We start from the raw sequence: 15,073 nt of genomic DNA, 5'->3' as shown, positions 1-15,073 counted from the left end.
ACAAATTGTTTAAGTGCATGTTGCGCTAACCTTAGCTGAAAGCTAAATAAATGTGCTCAGTTGTTTAAGATATGTGTTCTTAAAAGGGTTTACACTTTATGTCTACCGAATAGTAAACCATCCCAAATTTTATTTTAACTTCAACGTGTCCTTGCTTTTATTCTGAATTAACTGATAATACAATTATCATACACCCACCTGATATCTCTTAATGACTGAAATAAGAAGCAAAGCGGGGGTTTTCAAGGACATCACCTAGCTTTAGTGTACACAAATGCTCAAAAGGCTACTTAATGCAAAATATATAGGTAATTACTTATTGCTTAAATTTCACATCAGAAATTCACCCTTCAAAAGGGGTATTGCAGTTGTCAGATGGTATGAACCTGTTGCAAAAAATTAAGGTATGTCTGTTCTTTTTACAGTATGTACTTGGAATTCCAATTTCCAATATTGGCTTTATCCCTGTTTCTGCATCAGAGCATTCATTCAGTATAACAGAACACACATGGAAGAATTCTAACTCCCCTATGACTATTGACAGTTTCTAATGTGATCATTCAGAAATCCCTACTAACATTTAAAGGGAAAATATAGGGATAAAATTGGCCACACCCTTGGTCTGGCCAGGCTACACACTTATTCAGCTGACACAACCCTATATTTCAGAAGTCATGGATCAAACTGATTGTGACTTCTGAAAATCAGGACAATAAGAACAGTTGGGGTTTTTATGCATTAGGTCTAAATAAATATTAAATATTAAATGTAAGATAAATGATACGTCTTGTTGTATATTTGTTGTATATGTAGCCCCTGCATCGCTGGGTACCTTAATGCACCTGGGGTAGTAAATCGCACAGATAGGGTATTTCAATTTCAATTTCTTAAATGCAGTGCTTACACCCGAGTCATAATCTCTTTACGGGTATGTAAATCTTGGCATGGTCCAACAAGCACTGTAGTAACAGCAGATTCATAATGGCAGTACCTATAAATAACCATCTGTTATAAGCACAAACAGCTTCTAGACTTATCAATACCATGTAAAAAGTTACACTCTTTGCTAAGATCATGAGCTAACGTGGGTTTAAAGGAGGCATCACTCTTAATTATTAATTACCTGTCACATTCACTATGGTAATCAGATCCTTGTAGCCTGTCTGACTAGGTGCTACTAAGTCCAGAGGTGCAAAGTCTAACAAGGTAGATGGCTTTCGCCAGGGACCCCCAGGTATGGACTATGCGGCCTCTGCCCCACATGTCTTGGTCCTCTGAATGCCAGACAAGACCAGTAGAGAGAACCCGGAGGCTGGGAAAAAGTGATGATCCAATAGAGACTGGGAAGGCCTGTTGGTATGCAGAGTTGCTGGAGACAAGGAGCGATAGTGTCACTCACCAGACTGTGAGTGCTTCTTCCCGTGTGTTTAGGAACCGTGGCCGTCCACCATCCTGAGGGTCTGCGCATGCGCAGCCCTTTCAAAACCTTCAGTACCTGTTCCTTTAACTTAATTGGCTGATCAGGCAACACTCCCTATTTAAAGCACCTGCTGTCCATACCTCGTTGCCTGATCTTGGAGTCTCATTCCCCATGAGCCTCTGAAGGTGTTCCTGTGTTTCCTCGTGTATTCAGCGCTGCTGATTCCTGTGGTTTCCAGACCACTTCTACTCCTGTGGTTTCCAGACCACTTCAACTCTCCTGTGTTTCATCGTGACTGTTAGCTGATTCCTATCCGCTGCCTCCGTGCACTACAGTCTCCAGACCACTTCAACTCTCCTGTGTTTCATCGTGACTGTTAGCTAATTCCTATCTGCTGCCTCCGTGCGCTACAGTCTTCAGCTCATCTCAACTCTCCCGTGTTTCCTCGAGACTGCTACAACTGATTCCTATCCGCTGCTCTCCGTGCTCAACAGTTCCAGCTCAGCTCTACTCTCCCGTGTTTCATCGTGGCTGCACCTGCTGGTTGCTATCCGCTACCTCCGTGTACCTGCAGAGTCCTGCTGGCTGCTACTCCTCAGTTCTACTCGTGTCTGCAGCAGCTGATCCGCTCTCCGTGCTTCTCAGTGTTCCTGCTGGTCTCTACTCGCCAGTCTGCATCGGATCTGCGCCTCACTGCTTTCATCTCGTCTAGACCATCGCTACTCTTCAGGGTTCTCCAGGAGTCCAGTTCTACATACTACTGCTTCCTGAGTATTTGTTCCCCTGCTGGTCTACCTACCTGTGCGCTGCACCTACTTGATTACCGCTTCACCCTCCAGGGACTTCGCATCCTGCCGGCCTCCAGCCGTTCAGGTATCTCTGCACTCCTGTCTGACAGCCTGCTCCTGAACCACGGTATGCATACTTCTCATTGACTGTGCTGGTGTATTGCATATCTTGCTGGACTGAGTTGTTCTCCTCTGGAGCTTACTATCCGCTGAGACTTTTGCCATCATTGACTGTGTTATCTTTTGCCCGGATAGTTTCTATGACTTTGTATTATTGCAGTGCTGTTCAGTCATTACTATATTGTGCATGTCATTGTGGATCAAGTTCAAGGTGCCCGTGTATCCTCTGTATTGCAGTCTCTCCCCGTGCTCCTCCTCACATATATATTCAGTGGTACAACTTGCTAGAGGCAGACCACTGATTCCTGTTTTCAGTGTCACCTGTTCCAGTGTCCTCTCACATAGCAGTGGTACAACTTGCTAACGCAGACCACTGACTTCCCGGATACCTTCACCTGGATCCCATTCCTTCACCCAGACAGCGGTACAACTTGCTAAACGCAGACCGCTGACTCTCATCACCTCCTCGTTTCTGTTGGACATTCCTCCTCACTATAGCAGTGGTACAACTTGCTACCGCAGACCACTGACTACCCTCACGTGTCCTTTGTCCATTCACTTCCTCGTGTATTACTACATATATATTACCAGTGCTGCTAGTCATAGACTTTCCCGAGCATCTCTATCATCTGCTGTCTCCTGTTCCGTGATCACCCCGCTACCAGAGTACCATATTACCACCTATACTGCTCTGGTAAGCTTATCACCTGGTGATCCCTGGGTAAAGACTCCTAGTGCCCGTGACAGATAGTCTGCGGCAGAAATTTAGACCACTGTGATTAGCTGCAGAGTTGCTGGAGACAAGGAGCGATAGTCTGTGGCAAGTATGGAGACCACTGTGGTTAGGTGCAGAGTTGCTGTGACCAAGAAGCAATAGTCTGCGGCAGGTATGGAGACCACTGTGGTTAGCTGCAGCGTTGCTGGAGACAAGGAGCAATAGTCTGAGGAAGGTATGGAGCACACTGTGGTTAGCTGGAGAGTTGCTGGAGACAATGAGCGATAGTCTGTGGAAGGTGTGGAGCTGGAAAGCAAATGCAGCCATGTCTAAGTACTAGAAAGATCTGAATCAAATTACAGGCACCTTACCTGTGGAACAGGTGCATAAAAATATCCAGAGGGATAATTAGTCTCCCAATGAGTGGGAGGAGAAGGAGATAAAAGCTGGGTTTGCACATGCGCAGTACAGGAAAGCAGACTGGTGGTGTCAGGGGAAGCTGCCATGCCACGGAGCTAGCAGGATACTCAGGGAACGTGGGCAGGAGAGTGAGCCAAACCTCAGGCATTATGTCCACGGGTGACAATACCTATGAGTGTATGGCACAGTATTCTGGACCATAACAAACAATGAATTTTAATAAGATAAGGTAGCAACATAGATTGTTGAACCTTTACACAATTATGTTGAAGATGATAATTACAATGAAGAGTAATGACAGTTTCCTATTATTAAAGAAAAACTCTCACGGTGAAGAAAATGATGATACCGAGCACATGTGGTTATTGGTAATGCACTAACACCAAGGAATACTGTCCATTGAACAAGAATAAATATAGATAAATGCAATGGAGTAGGAGCAGAGTACTGCCTTGGACAATAAGCAATGATTAATACTAAGGATGAGGGAAGGAGTATTGTAAAGCAGTTCAATGCCAGCCCCTTAAATGGACCGCAGAACTAGCTATTAGCCCAATGTATAGTGCTGTACAGTATAGGCAGTTACTCAAGTTTGCTGCAGACATTGAATGTTTCTGGAAACCTGGAGGGCTCTTTAATCATTACGCAACAGCAGGAACCTGGAACAATGGAAAGACATTAGGATACCCAGGAGCTGGGGGGCAGGGGGGCATCTGCCCCCTGGGCCAGTCCCTTAGTGTGCTACTTTGAGCTGGGTCACTGGGCTATCTGCATTTTTACATATTCCTAATGGCTGCTGAGTGGAGTCTCACAGTAGCGGTAACTGGTCAATAATCGTAGTAACAATCCATTACTACTCACTGCTTGCTTTCATGAGCTTCAAGTAGTTCGGCTTTGCGATGCATGTGATTCTAAGAATTATTATCTCCTGGTGCTGAAAAAGGGGTTCTGAACAAAAAAAGGGATTTTGACTTACACTTTAATTTGGAAATACCACGAACATTGTACTTTTTTGGCGCCTTATAAATAAACTTTAATAAAAATTAATAATAGTTACTGAACTGTCTAATTCACAGGCTTAAAAATTACTGAAAATAGAAAATATGTTCAAAGTATTAATTTATCAAAGAATTAAGTTTATACATTTATAAATTATAAAGTCAAACTATGATTTTAAAATCTCATTAAACTGCATTGACTTTTTACATTAATTAAATGTTAACATTTCCCCCCCTCATTTTCCTTTCCTCTTACCTATACCTGACAGTCTGCTGTGCATAATTATATCAATCATACCAGTCCCCGGAAAAGCCATGGAATTTTTAAGCAGATCTGTTGAATAAAATGCATAAAATAATTGTGTACAAATGTGCATCCTACAAACTGTTAGGGATCGTTCACAACTATCTGCTGTTAACACATTTTTTAAAAAACAATTTTATAATTTTTCACACATGCTACCAGTATAATAGATTGTATTGGTAAAAGGGACATACATAAAAAGCCCATTGGAAACATATCTGAAGAATGCATTAGTTTTGGTGTTTTATGCTCAGCTACGCATAGAATTTGTGTGACCGAGGCATTAATCTTGATCTGAAACTTGGAAATGACTAACTGATTTCTCAATTTTTTCCATTTTAAATAACATATTTGTTTTTAGGCATTATACATATGTCACTAAGCTGTTTATTTGTGTCCATTATCTTGTTCTAGCCCAGCAAATGTTCCTCTTGTACTGTTCTCTTTCTTTAGATTATAGCAGATGTCAGTATGAGCTATCATTCGGACACTGTGTTCTGAAAACCCACCCACAAATTGGCAATGTTTATTGAGCTCACATTTCATTGCTACTGCTGCAAGCACTCTATATAAACAGTCCCCAAGAAACCAGAGAGCAAAAAGCTTTGAGTCTCACCTGAGAGCAAGTATATTTAATAGACAGAAACATTTAGCATATAATGTGCAGATTGCTGTATGCTAAACAGACTTTTCTCCTATGGAATATAAATCGAATTTAAAACTCATCAGAGAACACGATACAGAAGGTAAAGTATAGAGTCATAAATAAATGTATATGGTGTTTAAAAGTTTCCTGCATTTTTATATGTTTCAAATGACTTTTGTTTCTTAAATATGTGTGTGTTCATTAAGTTAATTTGCAAGACTTTTTTGTTTTTATGCTTTCATATGTCTTAAACGGCTCAAAACCATCTGTGCTCTGTACGACTCACACAGGCTCAGCAATGTCACTATTCTTTCGGAAAAAGTGCAGTCTGTTCTGACTTTGCTATTTTGTAATTAAATATAATTGTTTCTGTTCTTTTTTTGTCTCTCAGGTACAGTTTAACTGAATTTTGTACTGCTATTGATACTACTGTTGTCGGAATTGGGACCATGGCATCTGTTCCATCAGCTGGTTGCCTTATAGCAAAAAATCAGTTCTACAGAGGTAAGCATCTAAAAGATAAATGTGTTTTTAATAGTTTCTCAAAATAAATCTACAACTTGAGTTCAAATCTGCACAAATTACGTGCTTACCTTTTCTTATCCTTCAATAACTAATATATTTTACTTGCAGTAAGGCTAAATTCAGAGTCTAGTGTCTGCTCCAGCAGTTCAGATTCAGGAATCCTAGTGGATCTGGAGAAATCTAATCAAGGTAAGTTGTATTTTATTGTTTATTGTACTATAGTTCTATATCTCACCTACTTAATATATGCATCCAGATTTATGCAAATAGATTTCACTTTAGATCATGCTGAGATGCCAATCTGCAATTTTTAGTAAATGCATTGTTTTATATTCATGGATACTATCTGTGTTTTTCAGCCGGATTTCTTTATAATAATATAATAAGCCAGAGGTGTTTTCTTGCTCTTAGATACAACACAACGTTTCTCTCTAGATAGAATTGATTTTCATCGCAGAGAGCACTGTGTCAAATCCAAGGGCCCAGAAATAGACTTCTCAGACTGATGATATAAAGCAGTGATGGGCACAGCCTTTCCCTGTGACCTCCAGCTCTATTTAGATTACCATGTTATAGCATGTAACACTTGTTTAAAATTCCTAGATATATTTATATAGATAGGGGTCTCTTTCTTTGATTTGAATTAATTTATTACTGAGATTTAAGCTATTGTGAAGATTAGAGCCCCTGTAGTGTATCAAGTTGCCTATCACTTACAGTATATAAAGAAATGAAGAAAACAAACAAGCTAAAGCAATTAGTTTAGTAAACGTTACAAGAAGGCATGTACTAGCCAATAAAGTCAAAGGTGGACACCCCTTAAACTAAATTGTTAGGTAAAATATTAAATTGATGTGGAAATATCATTATCACTATTGTGCATTACTGTGTAAATAAAATGATCCTCATTTACAAAATAAATATTAACAATCAGGCACTTCAACCATGCATTCATTTTATGAGAGAAGATAAAGCTACTTATCCTATTTATCATAGGAGCCAACTTGTAACAATGATTGCTGTGCTATCATTATCCCCCCAGCCTTAAAATGCCATGCACAAACATGGTTAGTGGAAGCAGCAGCATAACAATTGGGAGTGCTCAAGTCCCCATAGAACTGGCTTCAATGCTCTTCCTCAAAATAACCAGGTCAAGCTGAAAATGTATGAATGTATCCATGAAGAAAATGTATTACGCTGATCTGGCTTGATATCATTTAATAGGTTTGCCTGATATGATTGAAAAATGCTGGTGGCTAAAAAACTTTTTCCACTGTGAGCAAGTTCCTGTATCTTCTGTGGGAAGAAGCATGGCTACTGCCAGGTAAGTCTGGAGTAGGAGAGTTATTTTTGTAAATTTTACACTGACATTTAAAGTTGACCTAGGACATGCTCTAGCCCAATTATAAATCTGTCCTCACATTTTAAATTTACCTCTCCCTCAAATACAACATGGTTTTGCCAAGGTGCAAAGTTACTCGTTTTTCTTGCTCTACTTTCCTTAATGAATCAGGCCCTATATATTTGGAGATATGTATATATATCTTTATTCTTGCTCATTTTGTTTGTCAGATATGTAGGCGGAGCCACTAGTTCTTCAGCCAATAGAAATCAGCTATGGTACCATGTATCCTGTTGTCATGCTATTCATTTATTCTGCTAGTTTACCACTTTTTCGTTTAAGAGGAATCAATATGTATTTCCTGCTGCAGCCTTAGGTAAATATCATTATATATCTAAAATATAACTAAAGGTACTGCATGTAATTGTAGCTTTAGTTAAATATAATTGTAATTTGTGTTCAAATATGCACTGTTTCTGCCACTTTTTGTCTATTTTGGTCATAAATCCAGGGGTGTAACTATAGAGGGTCCAGGGGGTGCAGTGGCTACATTATGTGGGGGGGCAATACTGGATCACCCCCACTTCTGAGACCCTGACTCCCTGTTCACACCATTGCTCCTTACTGGTGCCCTTGCTCTGTTCAAAAGAGCAAACCGGAGGCCTCTTCTGATGATGCCCCAGTCCATTGCATGCAGACTGAGCACATACACTCGCTCTCTGTGCTGAATAGAACCATTCACGGCATCACCAGGCCCCGCAACAAAATTAGGTAGGGGTCCAGCTATACCGTTATTGCCCCTTAAGCCCCCTACTCTGTGCTCAATAGAGCCCCCTTTCCGCCCCTGTAATAAAGCTATTGCTCTTTATGTATTTTTTAGTCTGCAAATAGTACTCTTGCAATTCCTGCATATATAGAGATTTTTTTATTGACAGCAAGTCCTCTTCTTTCACAGTGGTGCAAATGATATGCAAATAGCTACACACTCTCATAAACTTATTTTTTTGCCTTCTCTGTGTGACATATCTTCCAGCAAAGCTAGTGCCCTAAAATGAATTGAACTAAGCATGTGTTATAATGAGAATATAATATCACAGTACACTAACTGAAGTGCTTAAAATACTTTTCTTGTCTTTAATAGGAACCCCAGCTGATTGTCTACAAATTGCAGAAATAATCTTGCTTGCTTCGATGATGAAATGAATCAACTCTACAAATGAAGAAGACAATTAATTATATTCTTCTTTATTCAAACATGTCAACTTGATTATTTTATTTCAACCACTGTGTCTAATCAGACTACAAATATTGTATTTTTTCTGCTTAATCACATTGAGCATCATATCAGATATGCATTTGAAGTACATGCAGATTACTTAATCAACATTTTTTTCTGCATCTGCAAACAGCATTAAATAGTAACAATGGTATTATTGAAACGTAAATGGTATTGGCAAACACTACACCTTTTATTCAATAGAGTGATTAATTATTTCCTATTTAAAATGTAACATTCTGATCTGGCACACTGCTTATATGCCTTGTATAAATATTAAATGAGAGGAGCGTGTGCAAAAGGCAAAATAAGCACATTTTAGAGCAGATTATATTGTTTTGTTTGCACATATTGCTTTCTGTTATGTGGATACATACTGGTCATCGATCATTTGGATACAATTTCAAGAAATATCTTCAAACATAGCATAATATTTCTTCCATGAACATTACTATATAACCATAAATTTGCTAAGATTTAAAGTTGACACTAAGTTTTGCCATAGTATTTACAACATTTGTAATCAGATGGAATTAACACTTGAAAAATATGCAGATAGGTGGATTCAGGGGCGCCGAGGGGAGGGGGGTGGATACACAGTATTGGGGGCCTAAGCTTGGGGGCCCAGGCCTGCCTATGTAGTGGGAGAAGCCAAGAACCTGGTGTGACCACACCGCCTTAAGCAGCTATGTAAGGGGCCCAAAGAAGTTGCTGTAGTGGGGCCTGAAAATTCTCCTGGCAGCCCTGGTTGGATTATCAGTTATTAAACATTCCACCTAATTTTGGAGATAAACTTTTGGATATAAGTGTCCATTGCAGATGAGCAAAGTGAGATTTCAAATAAATTTAACAACACCATTTTGCACTCTATTTGTAAATATGCAGTTTTCTGAATTTATAGTGTAGGAATAAATGCTAGGACACCAGAATTGGATTCATTCTGATGTGTGGTATGTTTGGGGTAGAATACTTATAGCTAAATTTCACTGGCAAAAAGTGCAAAATTTTGTGGCCAAATGCAGAAAGAGGCAAATATTTTGCAGAAAAGCTTTTATTGTTAGCCTGAACATCCTGAGGATAATTGGATCAAGACCATTCAAAACATGAACCTCAACATATTCTAACAATCATAACCTGAGACACAACTGTGGACACATCTGTAACATAACATATACTTCTTGCAGAGTTTCCACTTAGATTTAAAAGTCTGTTATTGCTTTATTATATCCATATTCTTCATGGATACATTGTTTAATGCTACTCATTTTTATATGGTGATTATATTTTGTACAGAAATATTTTAAAATATAAAAATAAAAATATTGATATGATAATTGTCTGATTTATTTGGCATAATATTTCGGTATTTCATTATTTTCTTTGGAAATGACTAGTATAAATCTGCTTTTGTACTACCAAACTACTGGATATCCATCCTCACATGGTAACTGTGTAGATATGACCAGGTAAGCAGGAAATTACCCTGTTAGTTTTATGCCAGACAGGAAAATAATTGTGATTGTGGCCTGAGAAAAATGTATTCAATATGCAAATCAAATTAGCCTAACTGGACAAAAAGCAATTGCCTCTTTTAAAGGTTCCTATATCTGGTCCTACTAACCTAGACACAGCAACACAAAATCTAAATACAAAATATTTAAGTTGACACAAACATACCATGAATAAAAGAGTGCCACCAATTTTTTTCTAACAAAAACAACCTTTTTAAATGAGATAAGGGAGCCATCCTGTTTTTTTTTGTTTTATTTCCAAAACCATCCTTGCATTTTGATGTTTATTTTTGGAGTACAAGGCTAGTATCTGCATTTTAGTTTTGGATTTTGGCAAAAAATGTAAATGTGATTTAAAAAATGGTAAAAACTCATAAATTATGTAATTTTGACTTGTATTTTTCACAAATGTTCTACATTTATATCAATTGCACTTATTTACACTAAGGTACAGTCTATTAATAGTCTATTAATATATAATGTCTTATTATTTGATGGACTTCCTGTTTGTTCCAAAGCAATGTACCTTATTATACTCTGCTTTGTTGATGTAGTCAGTCATCTACTGTTTTATAGTCTCACAGCTTTTGTCTGTGTATAACCTTTTCTCATTATCAGAAATATCCCAAAAATCAGTATCCCAGAAGCACATGAATTACAAAGCATATAGGAGTAATGACCTAATGGGCAAATATTAAATTAATGCATCAATAAGTAAAGAAGCACTCCTAAAATCCTCAGGACTTTATAACACAACAGCTCCATGACCAACCCTACACACAGTACCAATACAATAATTATTGCAATAAAGGCATAGGGCTTGATTCATTAAGGAGAGCAAACAAAAAAAACAGGATTAAATTTGCTCTTGGGCAATACCATGTTGCATTGGAGGGGAGGTACTTTTAAAATGTGGGGACAAATTTATAATTGGGGAAGATCATGTCCTAGATCAACTTTAAATTTCAGTGTAAAAATAAAGCTATCAAGTATTTGTGTTCTACGTGAAAAGCAGCCAGTATTTTCCTTATGTGCAAAATAATTAACTAATTTTCACCCCTTGCATTGTAACATGGTTTGTCCGGGAGCAAATTTTCTACTTTTTTGCTTTGCTCTCTTTAATGAATCGAGCCCATAGAGAGTAAAATCCCCACTTACCTGACTTACTTAAACACCCCTATATAATTGAAACACTGGGCCTACAACAGAGCTATGCTACAGGTCAGGTTCCCCCCATATCTCTGAGCAGCAGTGGCAACCTTTGTTTCTTGTTAATGAGGCTCATTGCTTGGTCCAATAATATCGTGCAACTTGTGCATGGGCATCTCATAGCTGTAATTCTGCTTCTGGGATATCATTATGCACAGAGACATAAGAACTACTACAACATCAGAAAGTAAGAAGACTGGGTGAGCTGCAACCAAATCCCCCAAGATCTGGTCAAGTGAAAATATATTTTGCATTGTCTTCAGATGTAAGAAGTACGGGCAATTTCAAGTCAGTCCGAAGCTTGACTAGGATTAATAAATATGTGTCAGATTAAACCAAACCCAAACCCCTCATCTCAAATATTAACCATCCAGCATTTCATAGTTCCTCTTTTGCAGTGATCCTTTTACTTTGTGTGCTAAAAATGCAGTGTTTGCTTATCTCCTCTAGAGCAGGTTCTGGCTATGGTTTGACAGCTATATCAAGATATATTTTCTATATCAAATAATTCCTAACAACAAGGAATGTCTCAATACTGGATTTAAATTGTCTCTTTATTTCCTACAATTCTGCAGATATGATGAGAGAACTGTTGTTGCACATCATTCCTCACAGGTTCTAAGATGTGCATTAGAGTTAATCCTGCATTTGTGACATGTTTGGGATAAATTAAGTTTAATCTGTAGGGTTCAATGATTTTCTTCTTATGAAAAAATGTTCCAACAGCACACAAAAGCATTGACTGTGAACTCTGGATGGAGTGAAGTAAGTGTAAGAAGAGAAGAAGATAAGGAGTGAGCCAAAGACAGGTGTGAGTAAAAAGGAAAGTACTGAAAACAAATAAGCAGTATAGAGATCTGTGATATCACACTAAACAGACTAAGCTATGTACTGAGAACAGTGTGAGAGGAGAGAAAATAAAGAGACTGTGTAATACAAAAGATTATCAGTTTATTTGGCGTGAAAAAGTAATTTATGGGCCCCAACCACGTGCACCACTTCTATAAAATTCCTGTGCACAGTTCAACCCAGGACTGAGTGTAAAATATAGTAACGTTACCAGGAATAATATTGGTGCACCAAATGTTTTAGATGATGTTAATGTTATGTGATTTACCTGAAAATGTATTTATTGTTATTATATGTTAAATGCTATTGTGCTCTATGTTGATCAAATTAATATTTTGTCATTACCATTGAGTTGAAGGGGTCAGTGGTGCGGTTGCTTACCAAAATTATCTTTACCGCATTATTAATAAACCAAAGTTATTTGACCAATCCTTGTCCCTTTCATTGAAGTATTTATCTCCTGACCACCGGATGTCCTAATAAAAAAGAATCTGAATCGTGTCTGGAGGACAAGGTAGGGGAAGGAAATCCCATCATACTCGGCCACCACATGTGTTCTGCTAGCACTTCTTTTCATAGGGTCCATTGAGCCCTATTTGGGGTGTCTGTTAAGCCAAATATTTAACACTGCTGAAATTGAATATACCACTCTTCTGGGAGAGTGCCCATGTAACTGAACTCTTACATGCACTTCTGCAAGTAAACCTATTATCATGCCAAATATTTGTAATAAAAATTATACTCCAAGTGCCTATCATGAAGTTGTTAATTAATTTAAAGATGTATTCAATGTACTACTATACACTAATTTGTGCATGAATCATTGTTAGTTACAGAAGAACACATTAGGGAAAAAGAGCATGTTCTGATAACATTATGACTTAAAACATTGTAAATTAGACTGGCTATATGAAAATTTAATTTGTACATGAAACCAAACTAAATACTCTTTACTTGGATCATAAATAAGAGCCTACTGTAACAACATAAACATTAGAGAATCTCACACTATTCAAGCCAGTTCAACCATTTCAACAACCTCAAACTTTTAATCAAACTAATCGAAAATAATAAAACTCGCTGTTTTAGTTCAACTGCCATGGTGTAATGATTGTCTCAGGAAAAAAACCCTTGGGTGACGGATGCACATGTTAGTCTGTTTTAGCACTGGCCAAACAGGGGAGTGGGGTCTAACAGGTCCCCTGGTCTACACCAAGAACCGCTGCAAGGCAGGCTGGACTTTTGTGACTGGGAGCACGCAGGTCACGGCCCTCTGATCAGCCACTAGGCGTAGCACATTGGAGAGAAAGGGAAATCTGAAAGCAGGTCAATTAGCTGAGAACTGGTACACTGGCGGTAGCGAGATACAAAATCAGTATGTAGAAGGAAAGTCCGATAACAGGCTGGCATCTGGTACACTGGCAACAGGATCAGAGAGAGGATGGTCAAAACAAGCAAGGACTGGTACAACCGTGCATTATGTGATCCACCTTTCCTTGGACAGTTGTCCCGCTCTAACAGAATGGTCATCTTATTTCCTTCTCCTTCCTCTATTATTCCCCTTTGGGGAAACCCAGCTTTCCCACTAGGCCTTTTGTGCCACATTTCCTCTGTGTGGTTTAGGACGGTAGTATTACTTGTAAACAACATTGTTAGGACAGGCATTTTCACCAATTCTGTGATTTGGGAAACTTACAGGACTTCGAAAAAGGTGAGATCCACCAGTACCTGCAGGTTAGACACTTTCTCCACTTTGTTAAAACCCGTTTACCTGGCAAACAGACTTCCACAGTCGAAAACCTCTGCCTCTCAGGCCACTCCTCCAAAAGCCTCATTTTCTCAATATATAATGCTCTCATACCTATCTCAAATGGTGAAAAGAACCTTTGCCAATTGAAGTGGGAGGTTGATTTTGGTGAATCCCTGTATCGAGAGGAGTGGACTGACACATATGAGGGGGTTGCAAAGTCTTTTATTAACATCCTCGTCAAAGGGAATGCCTATAAACTACTGTATAGGTGGTATCATGTTACAACTAGGCTTTATGTCATATTGCAGAGTGTCTCAGATACCTGCTGGAGGAATTGAGGTCAGCCGGGTTCATTCCTGCACATCTGGTCACTTTTTGTTGAATGATCACCTTGAGAAAGATTCTTTAGGGGTTGAAACCCGTTGGTGTGAGACTGGGAGAGCTTACTAATGAATGAACTGTAAAATTTGGATGAGAAGCCGGTCACTTTAGCAGGGAAACAGCTTGATCCCAGGTATAAGCAGTTTGCTAATTGTGGACGCTCTTTAGCTTTTCAATTTGGTATGAAACCTGTATATCCACTCCATCGTGGTTTTTATGATATGCATGTTTTTTAACAATGGTTTATAGATGTCTTTTTCAAGCAGTATTCCTTTTTTTAATATGGAAAATGAAATAATTGATGTTTGTTCTGGTGGTGAGATTCTTCAACCATTTATATGGCTTTTGAAGGTATTTGGAAGACCTAAAGAACATTTACAACTGAGGTTTCATCTTGAAATCATCGAGACTGGAGTCTATATTCTGTGATCTTTCATTTACTGTCTTGTAAGTACAACTACATGTGACCAGGATTGGAAAGAACTATCCTTTGGTTGGCATATTAATTGGACATTTTTCAGAATATTTGTCTAACTATTTTTATTTGTGTGATTATTCTTTCAACGGTATTTCCCTATTGCTAAAGAGGCGCTTGTAGCCATCCTTCTTTTGTATTTATATCTAATTTATAGCAATTCTAGGTGTATTGCTTTAGGGTGGTAACGGGCTGCGTCGTTTTGAGCGCCTGTTAAGTCTGTTCTTTTTTTCTAGCTACTTTGCTCAATCTCCCCCCATTTGTAGCATTCATAATTATGTTTGAACTTGTCTGTGACAGACGAGTTCAAACATGATGCACAAATATGTTTTGATCATTATGCC

At 38.5% G+C, this 15,073-nt stretch overlaps 1 protein-coding gene and 1 long non-coding RNA gene across 2 annotated transcripts; one reads left to right on the top strand and one right to left on the bottom strand.

The window, feature by feature from the left end:
- Positions 1-3,080: 3,080 nt before the first annotated feature.
- On the bottom strand, positions 3,081-4,951 carry LOC142157825 (uncharacterized). The gene is made up of 3 exons (XR_012692650.1): positions 4,925-4,951; positions 4,718-4,795; positions 3,081-3,269 (listed from the first exon to the last, which is right to left on the bottom strand). It is a non-coding gene; the product is annotated as an uncharacterized LOC142157825 (long non-coding RNA).
- A 404-nt stretch (positions 4,952-5,355) lies between these two features.
- On the top strand, positions 5,356-9,888 carry PPDPFL (pancreatic progenitor cell differentiation and proliferation factor like). Its single transcript, XM_075213501.1, has 5 exons — positions 5,356-5,511; positions 5,803-5,915; positions 6,045-6,125; positions 7,161-7,260; positions 8,420-9,888. Exons 2-5 carry the CDS (start codon positions 5,861-5,863, stop codon positions 8,430-8,432), a joined length of 249 nt encoding a protein of 82 aa, XP_075069602.1. The 5' UTR covers positions 5,356-5,511; positions 5,803-5,860; the 3' UTR covers positions 8,433-9,888.
- The last annotated feature ends 5,185 nt before the right edge of the window (positions 9,889-15,073 follow it).

The sequence above is a fragment of the Mixophyes fleayi genome, chromosome 5 (genome assembly GCF_038048845.1).
Source record: "Mixophyes fleayi isolate aMixFle1 chromosome 5, aMixFle1.hap1, whole genome shotgun sequence".
NCBI lineage: Eukaryota > Metazoa > Chordata > Amphibia > Anura > Limnodynastidae > Mixophyes > Mixophyes fleayi.
This window is presented reverse-complemented; position numbering and strand designations above follow the sequence as displayed.